The sequence below is a fragment of the Trichechus manatus genome, unplaced genomic scaffold, assembly GCF_000243295.1.
Source record: "Trichechus manatus latirostris isolate Lorelei unplaced genomic scaffold, TriManLat1.0 scaffold00080, whole genome shotgun sequence".
Taxonomy (NCBI): domain Eukaryota; kingdom Metazoa; phylum Chordata; class Mammalia; order Sirenia; family Trichechidae; genus Trichechus; species Trichechus manatus.
The window spans coordinates 5,435,042-5,459,337 of record NW_004444016.1 but is presented as its reverse complement, the minus strand read 5'-3'; the positions used below and the strand labels follow the sequence as shown (position 1 = coordinate 5,459,337).

The following is a 24,296-nucleotide window of genomic DNA, read 5'->3' as shown; positions in this document are numbered from 1 at the left end:
TACAAAGGGCTGCTATATAAGAATAGAGACCAGTACTCAGTCATTCCCTTGAAGTAAATTGAAATGATAGGCCAAAGCAAAATAGAAAAGTATGAGATAAACACAAGGAAATAGTTCCTGAAGAAAAATAACAGACTGCCAAGGAAGATCAAGGATCTTGCTTTGTGAGATTAACATTACACAGGACACATATCCCTCTCACAGTGCTGGTTTAGATGCAATCCTACCCTGAACCAGAAGGTCTGATGAAGAGCCTCTGTTGGACCCTTTTGGCTATGTAATTCTATGAGATTATAGAACTTTCCATCAAAGTGAGAGCTTCTGCTGCCCAAGAGGACAATAGGTATTTGAGGCCAGTGCCAGGGTAAAGCCACGTGTAGCCCCAGCAGGATCACCTTTCAGAGGGGCGGTCCGAGGCCGGCCCTTGGGGGCCTGCTTCCCTTTGCCTTTGCCCAGCAACAGCTCAGCACTGCGCTCCCCATTGGGGCCCAGTTTCCCCATTAGGTGCTCTGGAATCCCCTTCAGGCCAGTCTTGGCCTGCAGCTGCTCCTCAGAGTCGCTCAAATCTGACAGGTCACTGTTGGTGCTGGAGTCTGAGTCCTGTCTGCAAGCCAAGCTTCGCTCATCCAGTGAGAACCTTTTCACAGCTTCAAAAGGAGCTTTGTTCTCCTGTGAAAAATCTGTAGGAGAGGCCAGAAAGCCGCCTGAGTGCCTGCCAAAGACGGTACTAAAGGTTTTGAGGAGGGGATTGTCCTGCTGCCCAGGCCCCACAGTTGGCCTCTCCTCTGTGGGGCTGGAGGAGAGAGTAGGCATCTCAATGGGCTGGGTGAGACTGCTGGTGGGTGAGCTAGAGCGGCCATTCCCCATGGTAGACAGGCTTGGGCCCCCGGTGTTAAGAGTTGAGCCCAGAACACCAGGCACCAGCTTGGAGGAATCAGTTGTGATGAAGAGGGTTTTCTTCTTTGCGAAAGTTGCTGAATCTGCAGAGGAGTGTGACTCAGGCCAGCTGGGTGCTGCCTTGGAGGTGACAGTGGTAGCAGAAGAGGAGCTACCTGATGCCTGAGATACAAAGCTGCTGAAAGGGCTATGTTCGACTTTCTCCACGAATGCCAGGAAAGGGTTAGAGGGCTCTTCTCGGGATAACTTGGGGGGCTGTAAAAATAGATTTTCATGACTTTCTGGTGTACGGGTATTCAGGAGGCTCCGTGGGAAGGCTGGTGTGAGGGTGGGCATGGACTCTGCAGGCACCTTCCGGTCCACAGAGCTGCCAGCCTTAGAGCCTGGCTTAGTGTCTGCTCCAAGAACGGGTCTACTTTTACACAGGCCTGAGCTCAGGCTCTCAAGGCTTTGTTTGAAAGAGTCCCGACTGGATGAATCATCAGCCAAACTCTCTGAAACGGTAGTGAAGTAGTTACTGGTGGGTAAAGTTTGGGACATGCACTGAAAAAACAAGTTTTTGGAGAGATCAGAGTCTTTCTGAGACTCTGGTGTAGAGCTACAGCCAAAAGAGAAGCCCAAAGGTTTGTTCTCTGTGGCTAGAACCCCATTGGACTGGCTCCTTCCACTTCCAAAAGTCAAAGGTTGTGATGAACTTGGGAGAGATGTTCTAAATCCAGAAGAGGCCACAATAGAATTTCTTGAATTCTGAAAAGAAGATAGCCTGAGTTAGTGATGCTGGCTTTTCGCGACAGTCTTACATCTCTTTCTTAGAGCTAAGTGATCACTAGATCAATATTTCTTGTGGGTCAATCAACTTTTCTTTCCTATAACTCTATGCAACTGCTCTTGTAACTGGATTTCACCAGCACTGGGGAAGAAACTTGCCACAGACCACACAGAAGGAATCTTTAGCAAAGTGAGCCAGAAAGAACAGGATGTCATTCGTCCTGCCACTCCTTTGGTTGATAGCCAGTTGGTTCACACAGTGCTAGAGGCTGTGTAGGCTTCTTAGTACCTGTTTGGAAGTGGAAAGACTCTACCAAGAAACTGGAGAAAAGGGTTCTTGAACAGATACTAACTTTTACTTTGAAATATAACTAGTGACCCTTGTAAGAGTAATCCACTTCAATGACTTTAGGGGCTATTGTTATTTTTACTTATTTTAGCTATTACAAACTACCCATCTTACAAAGTGACTTCTTCAGTCCTATCACAAGTCCAACTGTAATTAAAGTATTCTCTTTATTAGTCTAGAACTCTCCAAGATTGACCCTTTTGGAAACTGGCCATCTATTTACGAGTCTAAGTTCACCTAAAAGTTGAGTATCTGTTGCAATTAAAGTTAGTCCTAAAGATGCTAACGTAAAAAACCAAAATGTTTACCAGACCCTTTTGTTATCAGTAGGATCTACCAAGACTCCAAACAGGAAAAGTGTATCTACTGACATACCCACCGAACAAAAATATTCAGCATAACAAATTGCAAATGATAAAACACTTTCTTTTCATTCTTTTACCTCGAAAATGTTAACTTCTACATGTGATGATTGTGTGTATAAGGGGTGTGAGTACTTTTATGTTACACCCAGATGTAGATATAAACTCTTACTTAATTAATACTTGTTAATTTAATAAAACTCAGCTCCTAGCACTTGACTTACAAACCACAGATTGTAAAAAAATAAATAAAATCACTTCCAGGAGGTAGAGGATATTCCAAAATATTCACTTTAAAACAAACACTGGAAATAAAAATCATTCCATGACTGTTTAATGGGCATTGGGCTTCCTTCTGGGGTGATGAAAAAGTTCTAGAACTAGATAGTGGTGATGGCTGAACATTGTTACGTACTAAATGCCACTTGAATTATATACCTTAAAATGGTTAAAGTGGTAAATTTTATGTTGTATATTTTATCATAATTAAAAAATAAATATTCCAAATAAACAAAAGGCCTATTGTTTAAAGAGCAGGAGTTTCAATTTATTTAAGCCATTCTTTAAATATGCAAGAGGAATCTACATTAGGACTTTCCCTGAGGGCTGCAAAGAGACAAAGGAACCAGACAGGACATCTGTGGCTTGCCTCCAACAGGCATTTGCAGCAGAGACTGCTTCAGGCCATTTTAGAGTTAAAAAATTAAAGCTCATTTTTCTTTTCCTTCACACTAACCAGCAATCATTGATTTAAACCCCCTCCTCACAAAAAAGAAGAGAATAGACAGAGCCCTAAGGCTCTGCTGTTGTTTCACTAGCAAGATTTGGCCATGAGCCTTTACACCTGCATGACTACAAGGAACCAGCATGTGTAGCTCACGTTTCACTACTAAAGTTACCCTTTAAAAATAAATACACACATGAATGAAACATAATTTGGATGGTCTTTCCTTTTCCTTCAAATGAATGAACTCCAAATCCTTTTCTCATAAGAAACTGATGACGAACTATATCAACTCAGTTTTTAGGGTAAGAAGTTTCCTGTTGCTGTGTCCCCATTTAAGATTTGACATCATAGTGGAAAGACCCATTTCTGTACTTTCAAATCATATCCCAAGAGAAGACCTAGGCCGAAACATCAGCAAAATGACTGACACAGTCACAAAAATTTCTCCAGCCTCTTCGGAAAATGCCCTTTGCATCTATTCAGCTTTTCCTACCCAGAGAATAACAGCATTCAGTGGGTCTCTTTTTGTAGCACGTAAAATCTGGTCTATTTTGTAATCCACATTTACATCCACACTGCCTTTGTCATGAAGTTTATTTTAAATAATTCAGGCAATATGATGGCTTACACACGCTAGAAATCCACTAAGATCTTCACCTGGGTTTCTTGGGAATGCTGGTCAACTAACAGAGGACAAACCATGAACAGTGTGAAATTTGCACTTACAGGCCTTCTCTGCTCCTGCCTCCCGCCCCCAATCCCTGCATACTAGGTATTAACAAATTGTGCACTTGCTGGGGAAGGGAAGGAGTCAGATGAAATGTATATGCAGGCTTTATCTGGTATTGTTAAACCTAAAATGATTCCATTTTAGGATATGAGCTCCTTCAAATAGGGATATCAATTCCTTATTTGGTAATATACAGTACTTAGCACACAGTAGTTTCTTATATGTAATTTAAAAATTCACTAAGCATTTCATCTTTGTATTTCATATTCCAGCTTGAGTTAACAGCCAGTTTGGGGAAAAAAAATATGACTAGCATAATAAATCATACTCTGGTGGCCAAAGTAAGTCAAAGACTACCATAGATTTTGATACTGTTTCAAATTTGGACTGGGAAGTCAACTTATGTTAATTTTTGTTTAACAAAAGTTCCATTTTAGTGATAATATATGCATTATCATAGTGTAAACTAGATACTACTGTGATTAATTCCATCAAACTTTTTCAGGTAAGGCCTAAAAAGATGAAGTTAGAGGAAAGAGGAAAAAAAAAACACACACACAGACTTTTATGGCCATATCAAATTATTGAAAGAAGCCCAGCCTCAAGAGAAAATATCACAGAAAATGAACTGAAAACGGGCTGGTAATGGTAGCTTGCACATAGCCTTAATTATAGTGTTCACTATTTCCAACACTGTAATTCATTAACCTTGCCTCTTATAGGCCTGGTGGAGGCTCAGCCACTACGTGAACTAAATAGATAATTGAATTAAAAGGATTTCCCACCAGATCTACTTTAACATCTCATTAAAATGGGTTGTATAATCAGTTTTTGATTAGCCCAATTGCTCAGGTGACTTTAAAGAGCTGATAAAGTTATTAAAATATACATATTTGCCCAATGAGAGAGGAGTTACCTCATCAAGCAGTAAACGCCAAGTCAGAAAGTACAATTTAAGCACATCTCAGAAATACTCCTTTCCTGTGACATTTGAGATGCTTTCTGATGTGTTAACAACAAAAGAGGGTAGAAGAAGGAAAATAAATCCTACAAATCTGCCCCTGTAGCAACTCACCTCTCCCGAGGCCTGTGGCCGGCTGCCTTTCTGTTTTTCCGGCCCAGTCCCTGCTGCAAGGCCAGTGTCTGAGATCCTCACCGTGGCTGGGGTGGAGCTGGCAGTAGTGACCACAGCTGTTGAAGCCACCATGCCCTGGCCAACTTGTTCCAGTGTTTTTCCTGCCTCTTTGTTTTCGGCTCCACCCACCTCTGGGGTCAAAGGTGTCTGACCTGTGGCTGTAGAATATGGAGTGAAAGGTACAGGTGTGTCCCCACCTACAGGTTCATCCTGTACCACCAGAGTCCTGCCGTTTTCTTTGGTGTAAGTGGCAAAGCGAATGCTGCGATTAATCTGGGGGACAAATGTAGACGGTGGCTGCTTGGCCCTCTGATCCAGCCCTGGCTCTCCACTGGCATTCCCTCCTTTCCAGGGCCCTCGGCTCGCCTCACCTCCATCGCTCCCATTACTGTCTATTTCACCCCTGTCTCCTTTTAATTTCTTTGATGCAGGGTCACACCCAGAGTCCGAAGCATTTTTCCTCCTCCGGCCATCTTTCCCCTCTATGCTGTCTCTCTTCTTCTTTCCTTTGGAAGATTTTACTGCTTTTAACGTACCCCCCTACAAAACAAAATTCAAGAAAGATTTATTACAAGGGACCTTCCATCCTGTGAAAACTATCAACCATTAGCTCTTTCTCATCTCTAGAAGCAGTCAAATCAGGCACAGATTTCCAAGTTCTAATGTCAGCTCTAAGACATTCTCTTTGTCCAAAAGCTCCAATCTTCCTATGACTCAATTCACACACACACACACAGATATTCAAGATAATGGTTATTAGAGGTTAACTCACTTGGCAACTTTCCCCTAAATAAAATGCACTACTTCCTCAAATGGACTTTGACGAGTTTTAAAATTTTGTGTAGTTTCTTTTACAAAATAGACTTTTGTAAGTCTATTTTCTGCTAGAGCAGAAAATCTAAAATTTCTAGACTGGAAGCTCATTTGCCTCTTGATTAAAAAATCCTCTTTATTACATATTTATCTCCTTGTTTTATAGAAACCTACTTTTCAAGTACTGACACATATTTATCACCTCTATCCAGAAATCACTAAAAACTGGTGACAACTTAACAATGGGAAAACCAACATTTTTAAGTCTGTGACCAAACGAAAAGTGAGTAAAGCACAGACAGGTTTGAATTGCTCTCACAGACACTATAAAGACTCAAACATCTCCAGACCTTATTTCAAAGCATTAAATATAGGGGGAAAATAAAAGCAGGCTACCAGATGCCAAACTGCCAAATCTGTTATCTCTTCCAGTAATTTCAGCAGATCTCATGAAATCTTACTTGTGCCTTATTTGAGAAGCCAGACAACATAAGAAGATACAGGATTAGAAGAACAATTGCCATCTCTAAATAAACTCCTTCCCTGAAAAGGATGAGGGGAAGGGAGCAGCAGACACAGCTACCATTCTCTCATGCAATCTTTGTGCAGTAAGGACTTATGTTACATTGGGAACACTTCTTAGTTTGTATATCTCACTGTGAAGCAGGTATTGTTTTTAGCTTTTATTCAGATAACGTGTTGGTGTGGTAATAAGCTAGTGACATACAGTTATTTAGCCATTAGTATTTATTAACTTAAATAATCGACTCTTACTACCCTTAAATGTTTACAGATTCTTTGTATAGATTGCTGTCTTTATTGTAATAACTGTTAAAATTGAAACTTTTTCAAATTTTATATTTTGTCTTGCCTCTTCTGGTTTCTATTTTTTTTGCCACCTTCACTTCCATCTTTTCACCTTTAATTTCCTTCTATAACCAAAGCTCTAGATTTACTTATGTTTCTCCACATTTTCAGTAATATTATCTAAGTTTCTAAATCTTTCATTCAAGAACTATTTCTGTTTGCTAAGCATTTTTTTCATTTGATCTGCTTTTAAAATTTTTTATCTTTTCTTTAACCTCTACCACCACCAGTTTTCAGTGTTGTGAATTACAGAAGTGCTATCAGTGAAATTTCTCCTTTTTTCTTGTTTACACATCCACTCACACTTAAAGGAGTTGAGGTGATCACAGGTCTCTGAGTTATTGTAAAACTTGGCAGAACTGTCATAATAATTGTACAATAAAACCTGCAAAAGCTGGAACCTGTATAAGGCGAAAACCTATCAGAGAAGGAAAACTTACATATTTTCCACTAATATAAGACCAACAGAAAAGTGGTAAGACTGCACCCTGTCACATGTGGCAAACTTGTGAGACCTGCAAAAACAAGGCAGTCCTGTTGAGTTCCTGCTCTCACAGGTTTCACTGCACTTTGCTAGCCAAGAAGAAAGTCACATCATGGCAAAGCTGAAAAGGGAAGAACCAACAGCTGCTGCTGAAAACCACAGATCCCACCTCTAACTCAGCCAGCCAATTTGCAGAGCCTGGCTCATAGCGACCTCCTACCATTATTCCTTAAGCAACACTGATATGTATTTCCTACTGCTGGTGAGCTACTCATAGGTAAGTAGGTGGCCTAGGACACAGACCGGTACTCTCTGGCTATATCTGGCCAGCTGAGCAGTACCTGGCATATAATAGGTGCTGAATGAATGAATGAAATAAGGAAGAGACTATAAAAAGGATTCTAATACACCAACAGAGTAACAGCTGTTTTGGGCCATACAAACACAGTCAAGAGACATACCCTACAGGACCAGGCAATCTTTTGTTCTGTTGTACATAAAGTTGCCACGAGTCGAAGTTGACTCAATGACAACTAACAACAACAATATGGTAGTAAAGAGCTATTAAATTTATCCCTGATTCTTCTGTTCCTACTGTGATCTTGTTTTTATCAAGTCAAGCATGACTGGATAAAGAAGAAAGGATCATAATCTTAGCAGGAGTAGTCAAGACAACGGTATCACAGAGGTGTTAAAGTACTATGAAGAATATGTAGACAGCTGGCTTTGATTTGAAGGAAATTCACATAGAATTCATTGATTGGTTCAGGTACTGATTTATAACGTCCTTTTTTTTTTTTGCTATGAAAATTTTGAATAAACCAAGAGTTGGCTTGGTTCACAATAATTATGGAGCAGTCCACTGTGTGCTGAGCACTGAATTAGGCAACTCCCAGAATTTGATTCTTCTTGGGGACACAGAATACAGACTCTCTTGGAGCTCACTACCACCTAATGGGAAGAAAAAGAGCATGCAGTTTCTCTTCCATCGCTTGTTATTGGATAGGTCATAAGTATTACCACTGCTTATTACAGCTTTCACTGTCTACTGTATCTTTCAAATATACTTGCCCTGAAAGAATATAAGAAGAAACAGTTAAGCCTTGGATTTTAAAACCACTAGGGAACATAGCCATGATTAAAAAGGTCTGCTAAGCAGACAGGTCTCTCTCTTGAAACTATCATCCTTTAACTGGACAGACAATGGAGAAAGCAAGAAATGTACAGTGGCCAGAGCTAAAACCCAAAGGGATTCATGGATAACACACTCATAAAGGAATCTACAAAACAAGATAATGCAAGCTCATGAGTTTACTCAGAGACTCAGCTCATTACTGTACCTCACTGTGAGATGTCGAGTTGTCCATCAGCATCACATGGATCAGCCTGGGATCCACTGACTTAATCTCACCACTCTAGGATAGGAGCAGGATAGCAAAGAATATACAAAAGGGGAAAAAAGATACTTTAAAGGTTTGTCCACCAAAGACATAGTTATGTATTTTTCTAATCTATGTAATTGTCTCTACTCCCCCATCAGAATGAAAGTTCCACGAGAGTAGAAATTTCTGCCATCTCATTCACTGCTATAACAGAAACACCTGAAACAAGATCTGGAATACATAAGCATTCAAATATTTGTTAAATGATGAATGAAAGAATTGAGTTCAATGCCCAATGTCTCTTTTAGGGATGTTAATTTTAAATTTTGCATTTCTAAAACCTTTCTATTTTGTACATTATGGAAACCAAAAGCCTTTCAGAGCCAATAATCATTAAAAGCACTGCTCTACTATTAAAGAATAAAAACTTTCCGGGGGGGGGGCTCATTTGACAGAAAGTATTATGCACATCCTTTGACTGCAAAAACATCTAGGAATTTATTCTAATAAATAATGTGAACCATTGTATAATACTATATGCTTAAGGATTATATACTGTGGTATTATTTATGTTAGTGAAAATACTGGCAATGATTTAAAGGCCTACCAATATTAGATTAGTTATGATTCATTCAGTGGAATATTATGCATCTATTTAAGAAGGATGAGGCAGATATCTATACATAATCTTACACCGAAAGATGCTGGTAGCATACAATTAAGTCAAAAAGGTAAGTTAAAGAACTATATGTATCATATGCTACTAAAGTGTGGTTTATATAATTATATATCATATAAACAGATAACACAAATATTATATATACATACACATGCAGAGAAAATATGTGGAAGAATATGAGATACACAGCAAACTGTTAATGGTGGTTACAGCTGGGGAGTGATACTTGCCTAAGGGAAGGGTTGGCTTGCAATAACTACTTTATACACATGTATATTGTACATATGCATGTATATTTGAAATTTTTAAAATGATTACTTGAATAATTTAAAAAAAACTCAATAAAGATACAAATAAATAAAAACACTTACACTTAATTACATATGACTGCTAAAGGAAAGTCTGAAACCTATTCAAAGATACCATAAATACCTATTGGTTTGCCTCAAAACACTCATCTACTGTTTTTCGTAGACAATTCTCTAGGTATCTCTAGTTACTATGTTCTTTCTATTTATTTCATTAGAAACAATTCATTTTTTTCCAGCACCTAAGGGAGAGTGGGAGAAGTATTACAGAAGCAACTGCTAACTGACTAGTCTTTTAACTACTAACCTTTACAAATATGAGATAAAATAAGGATAACACTAGCTTACATTTTTATATTGTTTTACAGATTTCAAAGCACTTTCAAATACATTATGTCAGGCCCCAAAACTGTACTGTTAGGACAACAGGGGCTTACATAATTACCTCTAATTTAAGGATAAGAAAACTAGGGTTAAGAAAGTTGAACTGCTTTCCTCAACGTCATACAGCCATTAAGTGATACAGCCAAGGATGGAATCCAAATTCTACACATAGTTAAATGTTCTCTTTTCTCTACATCACTCTCTGGAAAGGGATGGGTGGACCTTAAACCAAATAACATAGACCCTCACCTCAGTTATAGATACCTCCATAAGACGGGTGATGGAGTCTTGATGGCTTACAACACCATAGAGCCAACCTTCTTCCCCCTCTGGCTGGTATACTTTGACCCTGTGACCTTGAACACTGTAGGGACCTAAAGGAGAGATCAGTCAGTGTCATGGATTGAACTGTGTCCCCCAAAAATATGTGTCAACTTGGCTTGGCCATGATTTCTAGTACGGTATGGTTGTCTTCCATTTTGTGATCTGATGTTAATTATTCTTCATTTTCCGATGTGCTGTAAATCCTAACCTCTATATGTTAATGAGGCAGGATCAGTGTGGGGTGCATCTTGAGTTACAGACTTCCTTGACTCACATCTTTTATCTTATAAAAGATAAAAGGAGAGAGAAGCGAGAAGAGAGGGGAGGGACTTCACTACCACCAAGAAGAGGTGGGAGCGAAGTGCGACCTTTGGACCTGGGGTGTCTGTGCTGAGAACCTCCTAGACCCAAGGGAAGATTGATGTCAAGACACATGGAGATCTCCAACGAACATCGGGCCCACGGATCTTGAAAGGTGACAAGGACTTCCCCCAGAGCCAACAGAGATAGAAAGCCTTTCCCTAGTGTTGGTGCTCTGAATTCAGACTTCCAGCCTCCTAAACTGTGAGAGAACAGATTTCTGTTTGTTAAAGTCATTCACTTGTGGTATTTTTGTTATAGTAGCACTATATAACTAAGACACTCGGTACTGATTATTTTTAGCTAAGCTATATTTCATAATTGTTTCTAAAAGCAGAAGGAAAACTATATCGTATAAATATTTGGTACTTTCAGTCCCCTTGTACAGAGTTGAATAAATGATCAATTCCAGATTTATCATACTTAGCAATTTAAAAACAAAATATAAATGGTTCTGCCCAGTGACCTTTGTAATTCTGCAGTTATTCAAAGATTCCTCAGAATCTCCCAAGCCCCTTATTCAACTTTGTCTCAATCTTCCAATTCAGGAAGTAATGCACGGGGGAAAGGAAGTTTAGAAATTAAAAACTAAATGTAGTATGAAAATGTACCATATACCTGACATGTACGTGAAAAAAATGGGAGGCCACTAAACTAAATGCACTATTATGTTAAGTGACCACAGGAATGATATACAACCATTTGTATTCTGCTACCTGGATTTCAATAACAGTGGGCAGAGAGTCCAATTTATGGGGTTCCAGCCTCTGCATTAATAACAGTCTGAATAAATATAGCACCTGTCTTCCTAGGAACACAGAGCTTCAAAGATATTACTGTATCAGCAGGTAATGTTATCCTGCAGTTTCAGCTGGTCCTCCAAGGACAGATCCACTCTTCCTCCGGCATGTCTTTGTACATTTGAGACTACATAGCTAGATCATTACTTACTTTAGATTATTCTCTCTCAGAGCTATAATTAAACTTCCTTAAGTTTTCTCTACACACTCACATCCCCACTCATCATTCTGTCCATTCAATTTTCTTCTTTCCTCCTACCAATTTTTCCTCACATTCTTTCTTCTTCCATACCTTTTTCTTGATTATTAAATATCATTTTATCCTGATATCCTTCTTCCCCAAGCAGATCAGTTTTCCTACCTTCACCTGTTTAAATTTATTTTTACCAATGACCTTTTTTCACTGAAAATCATGGTTATTATGAAGCCCAGAAAGGAAGGGAAATGGATGTGCAACATGAAGAGAAAGATAAATGAACAGGCTGCCCTTTGCGTAGAATCTTGGCAAAACCTGTATCTGAACTGGAAAAAGCTAATAATCTGTTGTTTTCATTCTTAAAAAATAACATGTTATTAATGTGAAAGAGCCTGTGGACATGTTGCTTTATGAACATATTTTACACTCTAAGTTGTTATTTATTGGTGTTAACAGTCTTTAGTCCTTGTGAACTTTACAGACAGTAAATTCAACTTGGGCAGAAATTTTCTAGCTCATGGCTATATACTCAGTGCCTTGGCATGTGTCTAGTATATGGTAAGTTCTTAATAAATACTTAAGAAATGAAAAAACAAAACCCACACCAACGCTGTGAATTATGAAACATAGCATGAAGAAGAAATACTAGTCTGAGTGAGATCTCATTTTTCCAGTCTATTCTAGAGATCCAGCTAACTGGAAATACTCTTTAACTCTACTCACAAAAAGGAAATATGTACAAATGTTTATGGTGTCCCATTCTATCACTCTCAGCATTCACCATACACTTGATTCAGAGTTCAAGGACAAAAGACTACCTGTTCTTACCTCGGCTGAATATCTCTTGTAGTTTCTGATCACTGATCAAAGCATTAACTGTTTCTCTCAGTGCAGCATGTTCCAAAAGAATCTGGTTTTGGCTATCTGTTCCCATCTGGTAAAGATAAAGGAAGAAAACAACTGAATATTAAAATGATTAGCAATAGCATCTAACCAGACAAGAAAAATCACATCCCCAATGAGCTCCATATCAGCATTTGCCAAGGAATGTTCTCTAGAACCCAAGTCTCAAGAGATGGTCTGCAAAAACTAAGGATACTAGGCTTAGTTAACATTATATGTTATAACCTTCTACTTACAACAGCATAGTAAAGGCTCTGAGAAGTCATGTAGCAAAGAAATCTGTTTTGGTCAGTGTTTCCCACACTTCTTTGACCACAAAACATTTTATTCCATGTAAATCTTTTGATTTATTTTGGTATTTACTTATCCAACATTCTGAGTGCCTACTATATACAAGCACTAGGATTATAAAGATGAATAAAGCAAGGTTGTTGCCTTTGAGAGGGAGCAAGACATATCAACACGAAATAAATATCCCACAGAACACAGCAAAACTCATACAAATCTCCCAATTTTAACTGTTGGACAGCAACTCTCTCAAGTGAGAAATAAGTACTTCATTAAACAAAATAATCTCAACTTTCTACCTTCCTTAAATTCTGAACTCCAACTCAGAAGTTACCGTATTTAAACTACCAACTTACCACTTCTCTCTGTAACTAAAGATATACCTAAGCTCTTAAATCTTTCATGCTTCTCGGAACCAGCCCAAACTCCCAGCCTATCCTGCCACTGACATAAACACAGGCCCCTTCAGACTCAAGTTACAGAAGTAGTCACCTTTAAGGAAGTCACCTCTTTTATGGAGATGCTTAGAATTGCGCTCTTAAGTTTTGGGCGGTTTTGGGGTGAAGTGGGGTGGGGTGTGCAGAAGAGGAAAGAAAAAAGCCTCAGCCACTAAATGTACTTTTCAGTGGAGCACAGAAACGTTAAAAGGTGCATGTAAATTATTGGAGGAAGTATCTGTTTCAATGGTAAAAGAAACACCACATACTTATATGAACAAAGAAATTACCAAGGAGAGAAATAACAAGGCTCTAGACTAGAGCACTTTTAAGTACCTGGAACAGATGCAACCCACTAGCATCTGACAGGAAACGAAGTTCTCGATCCAAAAGGTATTCAACTGGAACCACAGAACCCAAACCCAATTTATCTACTAGGGGAGTGAAAGTCTGTAAAGTACAATGAAAAGAAATTGATTAGAACTTGTAAGAGAAAAAAATTCTAATTCAACCGAATCTCTAACTTTGAAAGAAATATCCATTATTAATATCTTTTACTCCAGTAAATACAGATAAAACCAAACCAAACTCGTTGCCGTCGAGTCGATTCTGACTCATAATGACCCTGTAGGACAGAGTAGAACTGCCCCATACCATGTCCAAGGAGTGGCTGGTGGATTCGAATTGCTGACCTTTTTGGTTAATAGCCAAGCTCTTAACCACTACACCACCAAGGCTCCACACAGATAAGCTAAAGCATAAGTCCTTGGAAACATTCCCAACCTAGCATCTGCCCCTCAGATAATCACAGGAAGCAAGCTAAAACAGAAAGTCAGCTCAGTACTCTTACTTCTGGCTAAAAAGGACAAGAGGAATAAAAAATTCCTCATTCTCCCTAGGGATCTCACTAATCTTCTTGCCAGGCTTCAAGGGGGCTAAATTACAGTTAATTCCCCAAATAAAGAGTTACACCTTTATCATTTCTAGAGTGCCTCAATTCTTTGTGAGACTTCTAAAATAATCATATAAATAATATATTTATACAATATGCATGAGTAAATTCATATTACTATTATATAAACAGCCTACAAAATTCACCGAAGAAGCCCCAAATACATTTTATAGAAAGTTTCTTTTAAAAGTTCAATTGGAAGATGGCCTTAAAAACAAACAAAAGATTACAGTTTAGAAAGTGATAATTATGTTCAACCAACAGGTAAGTAATATTTGTTTTGAATATCATTTATTTAATTTGACTAGCCATAGAAGAATTAGTTTTTTTTATGCTACCATTTATGCCTATACTTCGCTAACAGGATAGACAGAAACAAACAGATACTCTCAGAATTAAATTTCATAACACTATTTCGTTTCACCTCATAAAACACAACTTGATAATTTAAAAAAAAACTTAAGGATTACAAACACTGTTTCAAAACCTTGCTATGAAAAAAGACTAAAGGTGAAATAATTCTTTAGAGAAAAAAGTATCAAATATTAATACTATAAAAAGTTTCAGAGGACACTGGAGAAAAGATTTATCCTTACTGCTGTTTTGGTAACTCAGGATAAAAGTGTGTTAAGCACAAGGCACGTAACCTTGGGGAATTCTAAAGAGTTCAGCTATTGAATAGACACCACAATAAGTACAGTACAGGAGTAAAGTCAACTCTGTTCCTATCCAATAAGAGACACCCACCAGGGCTGGCCACTGTGCAATCGAGACTCTAGTGCCCTGGAGAAGGACTGGATCCTTCCGGGGTGCCCATACGAGTGACCCTTCCAGCAGAAGCACAATAACTTCTTCAGCATGAACTTTAACCCAGGAGTGTTGCTTCCAGTTACAGCCATCAAATTCTACAAATATCTGTAAAAAAAGAAAAGGAGCTTAGAAGTCACATTTGGAAAAATCTCACACTATAACATACAAACAAGTGTAAATCCTATGCTTTGAACAAATGACTGGAAAAAACTCTACCAACTTGTTTTTAAGTTCTTTCAATGGATTTCAATAAAATTGATCACACTTCAGAGAGCCAGAAAGCTGATTCTCAGCCCCAGTATGAAAACAGGTAAAGGAGCATGAGTTATCCATAATCATTCAATAAATTTTAGCCATGACCCTACCAAAATTTAGCTTCCTATTCACATCTACACATACTAGCTGGGGGCTTAGGATGTATAAGTCACTGTGCTAGGTTCAGGAATACAGAGAAGAATCTGGCACACTTCCTGGTTTCAAGGGGCTCATAATCTAACAGGAAGAAAAATGTTTTACATTGCTACTGAAAATAACTACAGATTTCTTCTGTTAATTTTTAAAAAATAGATGATATGTGCACATGGTACAAAATTTAGAAGAAAATGCACCGGAAAAAAACAACTTGCCCTCCCCCTCCTGCTTTTGGATTTTTTAAGTGCCGCTGCCAGCAGTGATCTCATATCTGCTAGCAGAGGCATGCTGAAGTCACAATGGTGCTTTGCTTCCTCCCAGAAGAGACACTCCACTTTTTGAGATATACTTAAATAGACATTATAAAGAGCTTTTGAAAGTGATTCATGTTAAATGAAACAACATTTAAAAAATAAATATTAGGCTTAAATATTATGCTTAGATTGGACTTTTTCCATATAAATTCTGACTTTTGAACATGATTCAATAAAGAATAAAGAGCAAGACATAAACATATAGTTATCACTATTTAGAATACATATGTCCAATGCCTAATATATAAGAAGAGCTTGAGCATTCATATATTTAGATTCCACTTCATTTTCAAACCAGTTGTCTTCAAGTCCACTCTGACTCATGGTTACCCAACATGTGTCGGAGAAGAACTCCATGGAGTGTGGTTCTACTCTAACACATGGGGTGGGGGGGCCACCATGAGTCGGAGCCAACTCAACGGCAGCTGGTTTTTCCCTTCAAAGAATTTTAGTTGACTTTTGGAAAACACATGCAATAAAATGGCAAAATATAAATTAAAAAATCAGGGCCAAGGAAAGCAAAGCTCAACAAAAAGTCACTAGCAAAGAGAAAAAAGGAAAAACTCAGCAAGAAAAAGGATCTATAAAACTGCTATGACTGAGTGACATATTTGTCTCTGACCTCACAAAGGTCAACCTGAAAACGGAGGCAAGGTCAGTTTCATAGTTCTCACTGCCCAAAAGAAAAACACATAGCAATTAACTCAAGAAAGCAGAGCTTTTCCATTCACTAGGTTATATAAGAAATTTCTCACATGAAACTCCTTAGAAGCAACAATGAGTGATGTAGGACACACTAGAATCCCAGTAACTCTCAACTGGGAATTGGAGAGTTACTAGGAAGACCTGTAAATACTAGTGTACCACGCATTTCTTATAGACTTAATACATGAAGTTTTGCATGTTTGTACTATTATTTTTCAAATATATGTAGATTATGTGATGAACAAAATTAAAATTCATTAAATTACTGAATTCACAATAGCTTTTGTCAGTATGTATGTTCTTATCTAAGCAACATAAAAATTATAATTATAGTTACATGAAAATTCATGATACTTATACTTGAAAAGCCACCATGTGTCTGTCAGTTTGTTGTACTGTGGTGAGTTGGGTGTTGCTGTGATGCTGGAAGCTATGCCACTAGTATTTAAAATACAAGTAAGGTCACCCTTGGTGGACAGGTTTCAGCAGAGTTTCTACGCTAAGACAGACTAGGAAGAACGAACTGGTGGTCTACTTCTGAAAAAACAGGCCAGTGAAAACCTTATGAATAGCAGCGGAACATTATCTGATATGATGCCGGAAGATGAGCCCCTCAGGTCGGAAGGCACTCAAAATACAACTAGGGAAGAGCTGCCTCCTCAAAGTAGAGTTGACCTTAAAGACGTGGAAGGGGTCAAGCTTTCAGGACCTTCATTTACTGATGTGGCATGACTCAAAATGAGAAGAAACAGCTGCAAACATCCATTAATAATCAGAACATGGAATGTACAAAGTATGAACTTAGGATAATTGGAAGTCGTCAAAAATAGAACGCATAAAGATCAATATCCGAGGCGTTAATAAGCTGAAATGGACTGGTATTGGCCATTGTGAATCAGACAATCATATGGTCTACTGTGCCAAGAATGACAAATTGAAGAGGAATAGCGTTGCATTCATCCTTGAAAAGAACATTTCAAGATCTATGTATGCTGTCAGTGATAGGATAATATCCATATGCCTACAAGGAAGACCAGTTAATACAACTATTATTCAAATTTAAGCACCACCCACTAACGCCAAAGATGAAGAAACTGAAGATTTTTACCAACATCTGCAGTCTGAAATTGATCAAACATGCAATCAAGGCAACCTGATAATGACTGGTGATTGGAATGCAAAAGTTGGAAACAAATAAGGATCAGTAGTTGGAAAATACAGCCTTGGTGATAGAAACAATGCTGGAGATCTCATGATCCTATTTTGCAAGACCAACGACTTATTCATGGCAAATACTTCTTTTCAATAACATAAATGGCGACCATATACGTGGACTTCACCTGATGGATAACACAGGAATCAAATCGACTACATCTGTGGAAAGAGACGACAGAGAAACTCAACATCATCAGTCAGAACAAGGCCAGGGGCTGAATGCACAATAGACCATCAATTGCTCATATGTAAGTACAAGTTGAAGAATATTAAAACAAGGCCACGAGAACCAAAATGACCTCGAGTATACCCCACGTGAATTTAGAAACCATCTCAAGAACAGACTTAACGCACTTAACACTAATGACCGAAGACCAGACGAGTTGTGCGACGATATCAAAGACATCATACATGAAGAAAGTAAAGGGTCATTAAAAAGATAGGAAAGATCAAAATAGATGTCAGAAAAGACTCTGAAACGTGCCCTTGAACATAGAGTAGCTAAAGAGAATGGAAGAAATGATGAAATAAAAGAGCTGAACAGAAGATTTCAACCGGCAGCTCGAGAAGACAAAGTAAAGTATTATAATGAAATGTACAAAGACCTGAAGTTAGAAAACCAAAAGGGAAGAACACACTCAGCATTTCTCAAGCTGAAAGAACTGAAGAAAAAATTCAGGCCTAGAGTTGCAATATTGAAGGGTTTTATGGGCAAAATGGAGCTCTGGCGGCACAATGGTTAAGAGCTTGGTTGCTAACCAAAAGGTCAGCAGTTCAAATCCACGAACTGATCCTTGGAAGCCCTATGGGGCAGTTCTACTCTGTCCTGTAGGATCACTATGAGTCGGAATTGACTTGACGGCAACAGGTTTGTTGGGTTTACGGGCAAAATATTGAATGACACAGGAAGCATCAAAAGAAGATAGAAGGAATACACAGAGTCATTGTACCAAAAAGAATTGGTCAACGTTCAACCATTTCAGGAGGTAGCATGTGATCAGGAACCAACAGTACTAAAGGAAGAAGTCCAAGCTGCACTGCAGGCACTGGTGAAAGACAAGGCTACAGGAATTGATGGAATACCAACTGAGACGTTTCAACAAATGGATGCAGTGCTAGAGGTCACTTGTCTCAATTGTCTATGCCAAGAAATTTGGAAGACAGCTACCTGGCCAAGACTGGAAGAGATTCATATTTTTGCCTATTCCAAAGAAAAATGATCCAACAGAATGCGGAAATCATCGAACAATATCATTAATATCACATGCAAATAAAATTCTGCTGAAGGTAATTCAAAAATAGTTGCAGCAGTACATCAACACGGAACTGGCAGAAAGTCAAGCTGGATTCAGAAAAGGACGTGGTACGAGGGATACCATCGCCGATGTCAGATGGATCTTGGCTGACAGCAGAAAATACCAAAGAGATGTTCACCTGTGTTTTATTGACTATGCAAATGTATCTGGCTGTGTGGATCATAACAAATGTGGATAACACCGCGAAGAACGGTAATTCCAGAATTACTTAATTGTAATCATGCAGAACCTGTATATAGACCAAGAGGCAGTCACTCCAACAGAATAAGGGGATACCGCGTAGTTTAAAGTCCAGAAAGGTGTGCATCAGGGTTGTATCCTTTCACCATATTTGATCTGTATGCTGAGCAAATAATCTGAGAAGTTGGACTATATGAAGAAGAACGTGGCATTAGGATTGGAGGAAGACTCATTAACAACCTGCAGTATGCAGATGACACAGTCTTGCTTGCTGAAAGTGAAGACGACCTGAAGCACTTAGAGATGAAGAGCAAAGACTGCAGCCTTCAGTATAGATTACACTTCAACATAATGAAAACAAAAATCTTCACAACTGGACCAATAAGCAACACCGTGATAAATGGAGAAAAGATTGAAGCTGTCAACGACTTCATTTTACTTGGATCACAATCAATGCTCATGGAAACAGCAGTCAAAAAAATCAAACGACATATTGCATCAGGCAAATCTGCTGCAAAAGACCTCTTTAAAGAGTTCAAAAGCAAAGATGTCACTTTGAGGTTTAAGGTGCACCTGACTGAAGTCATATTTTCAATCGCCTCATATGCATGTGAAAGCTGGACAATGAATAAGGAAGACCAAAGAAGAATAGACACATTTGAATTATGGTATTGGTGAAGAATATTGAATATACCATGGACTGCCAGAAGAATGAACAAGTTTTAAATAAGTACAGCCAGAATACTCCTTGGAAGTGAGGATGGCGAGACTTCAGGTCACGTACTTTAGACAAGTTATCAGGAGGGATCAGTCCCTGGAGATGGACCTAATGCTTCGTAAGGTAGACAGTCAGCAAAAAAGAAGACCCCCAACAAGATGGGTTGACACAGTGGCTGCAAGAATGGGCTCAAACATAGTAATGACTGTGAGGATGGAGCAGGACCGGGCAGTGTTTTATTCCGTTGTACACAGGGTCGCCATGAGTCGGAATCGACCCAGTGGCACCTAATACCACCACCCTACTTGAAAAGTATGGAACCACAGCTCTGTAGCACAGCATTAAGCTTAATCTCTTCACAGGTACTAAATACTTGCAAATTGAAGTGCATTGCTAAAAAGTTATCCTAGAAATTAAATTCATTATATAAAGCTCTAGTTTTATCATTTATAATACATCAAGTATGCCTCATATCTACTTAAAAAAGTATGACTGGGAAGCAAGACTCAGGGAAGGGAAGCACGATTCTTACAGAGAAAGAACACTGAACTGTACCATATTTAATATATGAATGAGCTCATTAATATATACACACATGTTCTAAAGGAATAAGACCTAATCACTGCCTTTAAGTAACTTACAAACAAATAGAGAGATGTATTCAAACTTACATTTAAATGGGGATTCAGGCACCAAAGGTAGTACAGTAAAACCTGCAAAAGCTGGAACCTGTGTAAGGCGGAAACCTATCAGAGACGGAAAACTAAAATATTTTCCACTAATAGAATGCGATATAAGACTGCACCCTGTCAAAGGTGGAAAACTTGTGAGACCCAGAAAAACAAGGCAGCCCCCACTAAGTTCCAGCTCACAGGTTTCACTGTGTATAATAAACAAAGCTAAGGGTTTCTGTTCCAGGAAGTCTGGATCTGAATCTCAGCTTCACTCTCTACATGTAGAACTTGGGCAAGTCGCTTTTCCCTCAAGTCACTCCTCTGTGATAAGTCACACCTCACAGAGTGAAAATTAAATAAGGTAATGGATACAAAAGTACTTTGGTCAGTTGCAAAGCACTGTTTGGACAATAACATGCCATACAATAAATAGAAATAAAGTATGGTGGATATTCAGAGGCAGGAGAGATCATGTCAGGTGTTCAGAGGGACTGGTAGGAGCTGAGGCCAACAAATGTCCCAGTCAAGTTCTGGGGTGGTTAAGAAACTATGGCACAAAGTGGGGAAACAGTGGGAGATGAGCCTAAAAAGATTAGGGGTTAATATGGAAGGCTTTGAATACTGAGATAAAAAATCTGGACTACATCCAGTTGCCAATGGGAGGTGTATGTGTAGTGTATATGTGTACAGTTGCCATTAAAAAGTTTCTGATCAGGGTTGAGACATGATCAGAGCAGCTGGTTTTAGGAAAAATCAGCTGGCAGTGGATGTAGATGGATTAGAGTTGTGGGGAAGGAGGAGAGGGGTTCTCACATGACCCAGAGTGGGAACAGTGAGACCAGTATCTATGAGCCTTTTATCACCAAGCCTTGATGATTGGCTGGATATGGGGATAAGAAGAATTAAAAAATGACTTGGATTCTGAACCAATCTGATGCTAGCATACCTGAAAAATAAGAGCTGTTGGAGCCAAGCTCACAGTAATAGGTTAATCCACACTGACTCAGGGAGGATGGAGGGGGGAGAGGTAGAACTGCAGCTACTCTTGGAAAGAACGCTTGTGCAAACTGCCCCCTGTTCTTGAGTGATATGGGCTGACTCCAGTAAGACTGCAGATTAGCTGTTATGTAGAAAATAGTTGAAAAACAAGTTACTTCTAAATCTTTTCAGTCATGCTGACCATGCTGAATCTTCTATATAAAAACCCCTTGATACATATGGTTTCGGAATACTTTGTAACCTCACTCAGTACTGCTCAGCTCCAGTTGCTATTCCTTCAATAAACCTCTTCCTCTTTAACTCTTAGGAGAATGTGAGAGCTTCTTCTTTGACAAGAGGCCAGGATCTGTGAGCCTTCTATCACCAAGCCTTAATGACTGGCTGGATGTGGTAGTAAGGAGAATTAAAAAATGACTTTGATTGTGACCCAGAGACTAGGAGAATAGTGGTGTTATTACAAAGATAAAGTGAAGTCAGAAGGTGGCAAGGGCTGGAGGACAGACAAGACCCTGCAAGCCATGAAAAGGAGCATGGTGTGTTCAATGCCCAGGCTGGGTCTGACCCAGAGTGACACACCACTCTACTGGGCATCACTCAGAAAACCAGAGGCTGAGGCTCCATGGTGACTGACGGCTGCCAACCACTCTAAAATCAACACAGGAATCATAAAATTCTAAGTCACACCAACACATGAATATAAGACCATAAATTAAAATTCAAGAACCGAACACTAAAATAAGTCATTATGCTAAGGCTGTAACGATTTTATTTATTGTACATAAGAACTTGAACTAATCATTTAAAAAGTTAACACTCAAGAATTCTATCATCACTTATCTGAAAACATTAGGGTAGAGCTGAAATATCTGGGGGCAAGATTTCACCTAATTTAAGGGCAATTATCTCTTAACCTGCCTGGGCAAAGGATACAGAATAAAGTATTAAGTTGACAACAGCCACGGCACTATACATTCTGGGATCAAGCAACAGCTCCAAGTTAATGATATGAACTTGTTTTGAGAGCAATATGGAATGTGTACACATGTAAAAATGTTCTTCTAACAGTAAGGCTTAATTTTGGTCCTAGCAGTGCACTCACCTCCTAGCTAGAAAAATGGAAGGAGTTAGAATGTAAAACGCAAAGCAACCATTTAATACCAAAGTACGTAGAACATGTACTCTTAAAATGGTAGTGGTCAGACCACAGGACAGGAAGAAGTAATATAATCTAACAAACATCAATAGTAGTGCTTGGATTGAGTCAGAGATGACCAAGTGAGGTTGATAATCTGAATAGAACTGAATGGTTTTGAGATTTCTTTTTTTTTTTTTAAAAAGCCTGATTAAATTCCTACTGTTATAGTAAAAGCAGCAAACAGTACTGCAATACTATAGCTAGAAACTAAGGACTCAATGTAAAGTATTTCAATAGTTCAGGAAAGCTAGTGATAAAACTCTGGCTTTCATTTAAAATTTTTCTTCATGGATTAAACATGATTTACATTCATTTTAATGACATTAAAGTCAAACAAGTTTTAAAAAAATCAATTAAGTTACCTTTTTTGCTTGATAAAATCAGATGGTAGTAATCTGAGTAATACAGGGCTTCGTGTTTGTCACGCAATCATCAGCAGTTTGGATTCTGGCTTTCCCGCAAGGCCATTCTTACTACAAGCAATAACATTATTCATGCATTCACTCACTGAACAAAAACACACAGAACCCCTCTTATATACACAGCACTTCCAGGGCCAAGAATATCAAGGTGAATATGGTAGCATTTGACAGGAGGGACCCACGCCCTAGATGAGCCAACAGAGAGGTACAGAAATTATTACAGAGCTATGCAGTAAGGGCAATAATAAAGATTTGAACAACGTGCTATGTTAGGCTAGAGAGGGCATCTGCCTTGGGAAAACTAGAACGGTTTTACAGAAGAAAGAGTAGCATCTGAGCTGGGTCTTAAAGGACAAGCTGCATTCTTCCAGTAGAGAAGGGAGGGGAAGACTTTCCAACTGGTGCAAAGGCAGAGAAAAACAAAAAATTAAGGGTCTGTGAGGAGGAGAAGGAGGCTAGTAAGTAGGTAATAAAGTGCTCTGCATGGCATCTTAATGGATAATAAATTGAAACCTGTTAGCAAAGGTGTCTTGTTTGGCCAGCAGAGTCTGTTTTTTTTTTTTTTTTTTTTTTTTTTAATGTACATTTGAATGTCTTTAGGCAGTACCTGCACTCTCCAGCTGCCAAACCCCACTACACCCTTTGGTCTGTTACCCACCTGTTTCTCACAAGCCTGGTCCCTGGAGGCATCTGAGTTTATATTGCCTGTTAAAGGTCTTGAGGGAACCACTCATAGTTTTAAGGGGGGGTGATGGCAGTGACATGGTAAAATGTTTTAGAAAGATGATGCCCTCTGGGGGAAAAAAAACTTCTTAACACTCAGTTTAAACTGGAAATCGAAGTAGAAATTACGAAGTATTTTATAATTAGGTGAATGGCTAAACAAACACAACTTATTCATACTCTGGAATAATATAAAGCAGTTTAAGAGAATGAAATATAGCTAACTTGGAAAGAGTTCCAATTGATTTTTGGGAGGAGGGGAGAGATTAGTATGGGAGAGTTAATAGTATTTCAGCCTTATCATTCTTTACTTTAAAAAGAATGTATTTGTAGATGATGAAATAATTTGGAAAAGGATAGTGAGAATAGCAGCACAACTGGAAGAATGTAATTGATGTCACTGAATTGTACATGTAGAAACTTTTGAAATGGTTTAACTTTGGCTAATGTATATTTTCACAAAAAAAAA

At 38.7% G+C, this 24,296-nt stretch overlaps 1 protein-coding gene across 5 annotated transcripts in view; it reads right to left on the bottom strand.

Annotated features, from left to right (window-relative positions):
- Positions 1-24,296, bottom strand: part of KDM3B (lysine demethylase 3B) — a 70,055-nt gene that overhangs the window by 34,168 nt on the left and 11,591 nt on the right. For 3 of the 5 annotated variants that reach the window (XM_004381041.2, XM_023735579.1, XM_023735580.1), the window contains 7 exons: positions 14,893-15,060; positions 13,530-13,643; positions 12,394-12,499; positions 10,135-10,259; positions 8,473-8,547; positions 4,909-5,508; positions 396-1,644 (listed from right to left, as the gene is read on the bottom strand). In XM_004381041.2, the coding sequence (XP_004381098.1) occupies positions 396-1,644; positions 4,909-5,508; positions 8,473-8,547; positions 10,135-10,259; positions 12,394-12,499; positions 13,530-13,643; positions 14,893-15,060 (2,437 nt within the window). The remainder of the gene's footprint in view (positions 1-395; positions 1,645-4,908; positions 5,509-8,472; positions 8,548-10,134; positions 10,260-12,393; positions 12,500-13,529; positions 13,644-14,892; positions 15,061-24,296) is intronic. The other 2 variants (XM_023735581.1, XM_023735582.1) reach the window with 1 other exon arrangement.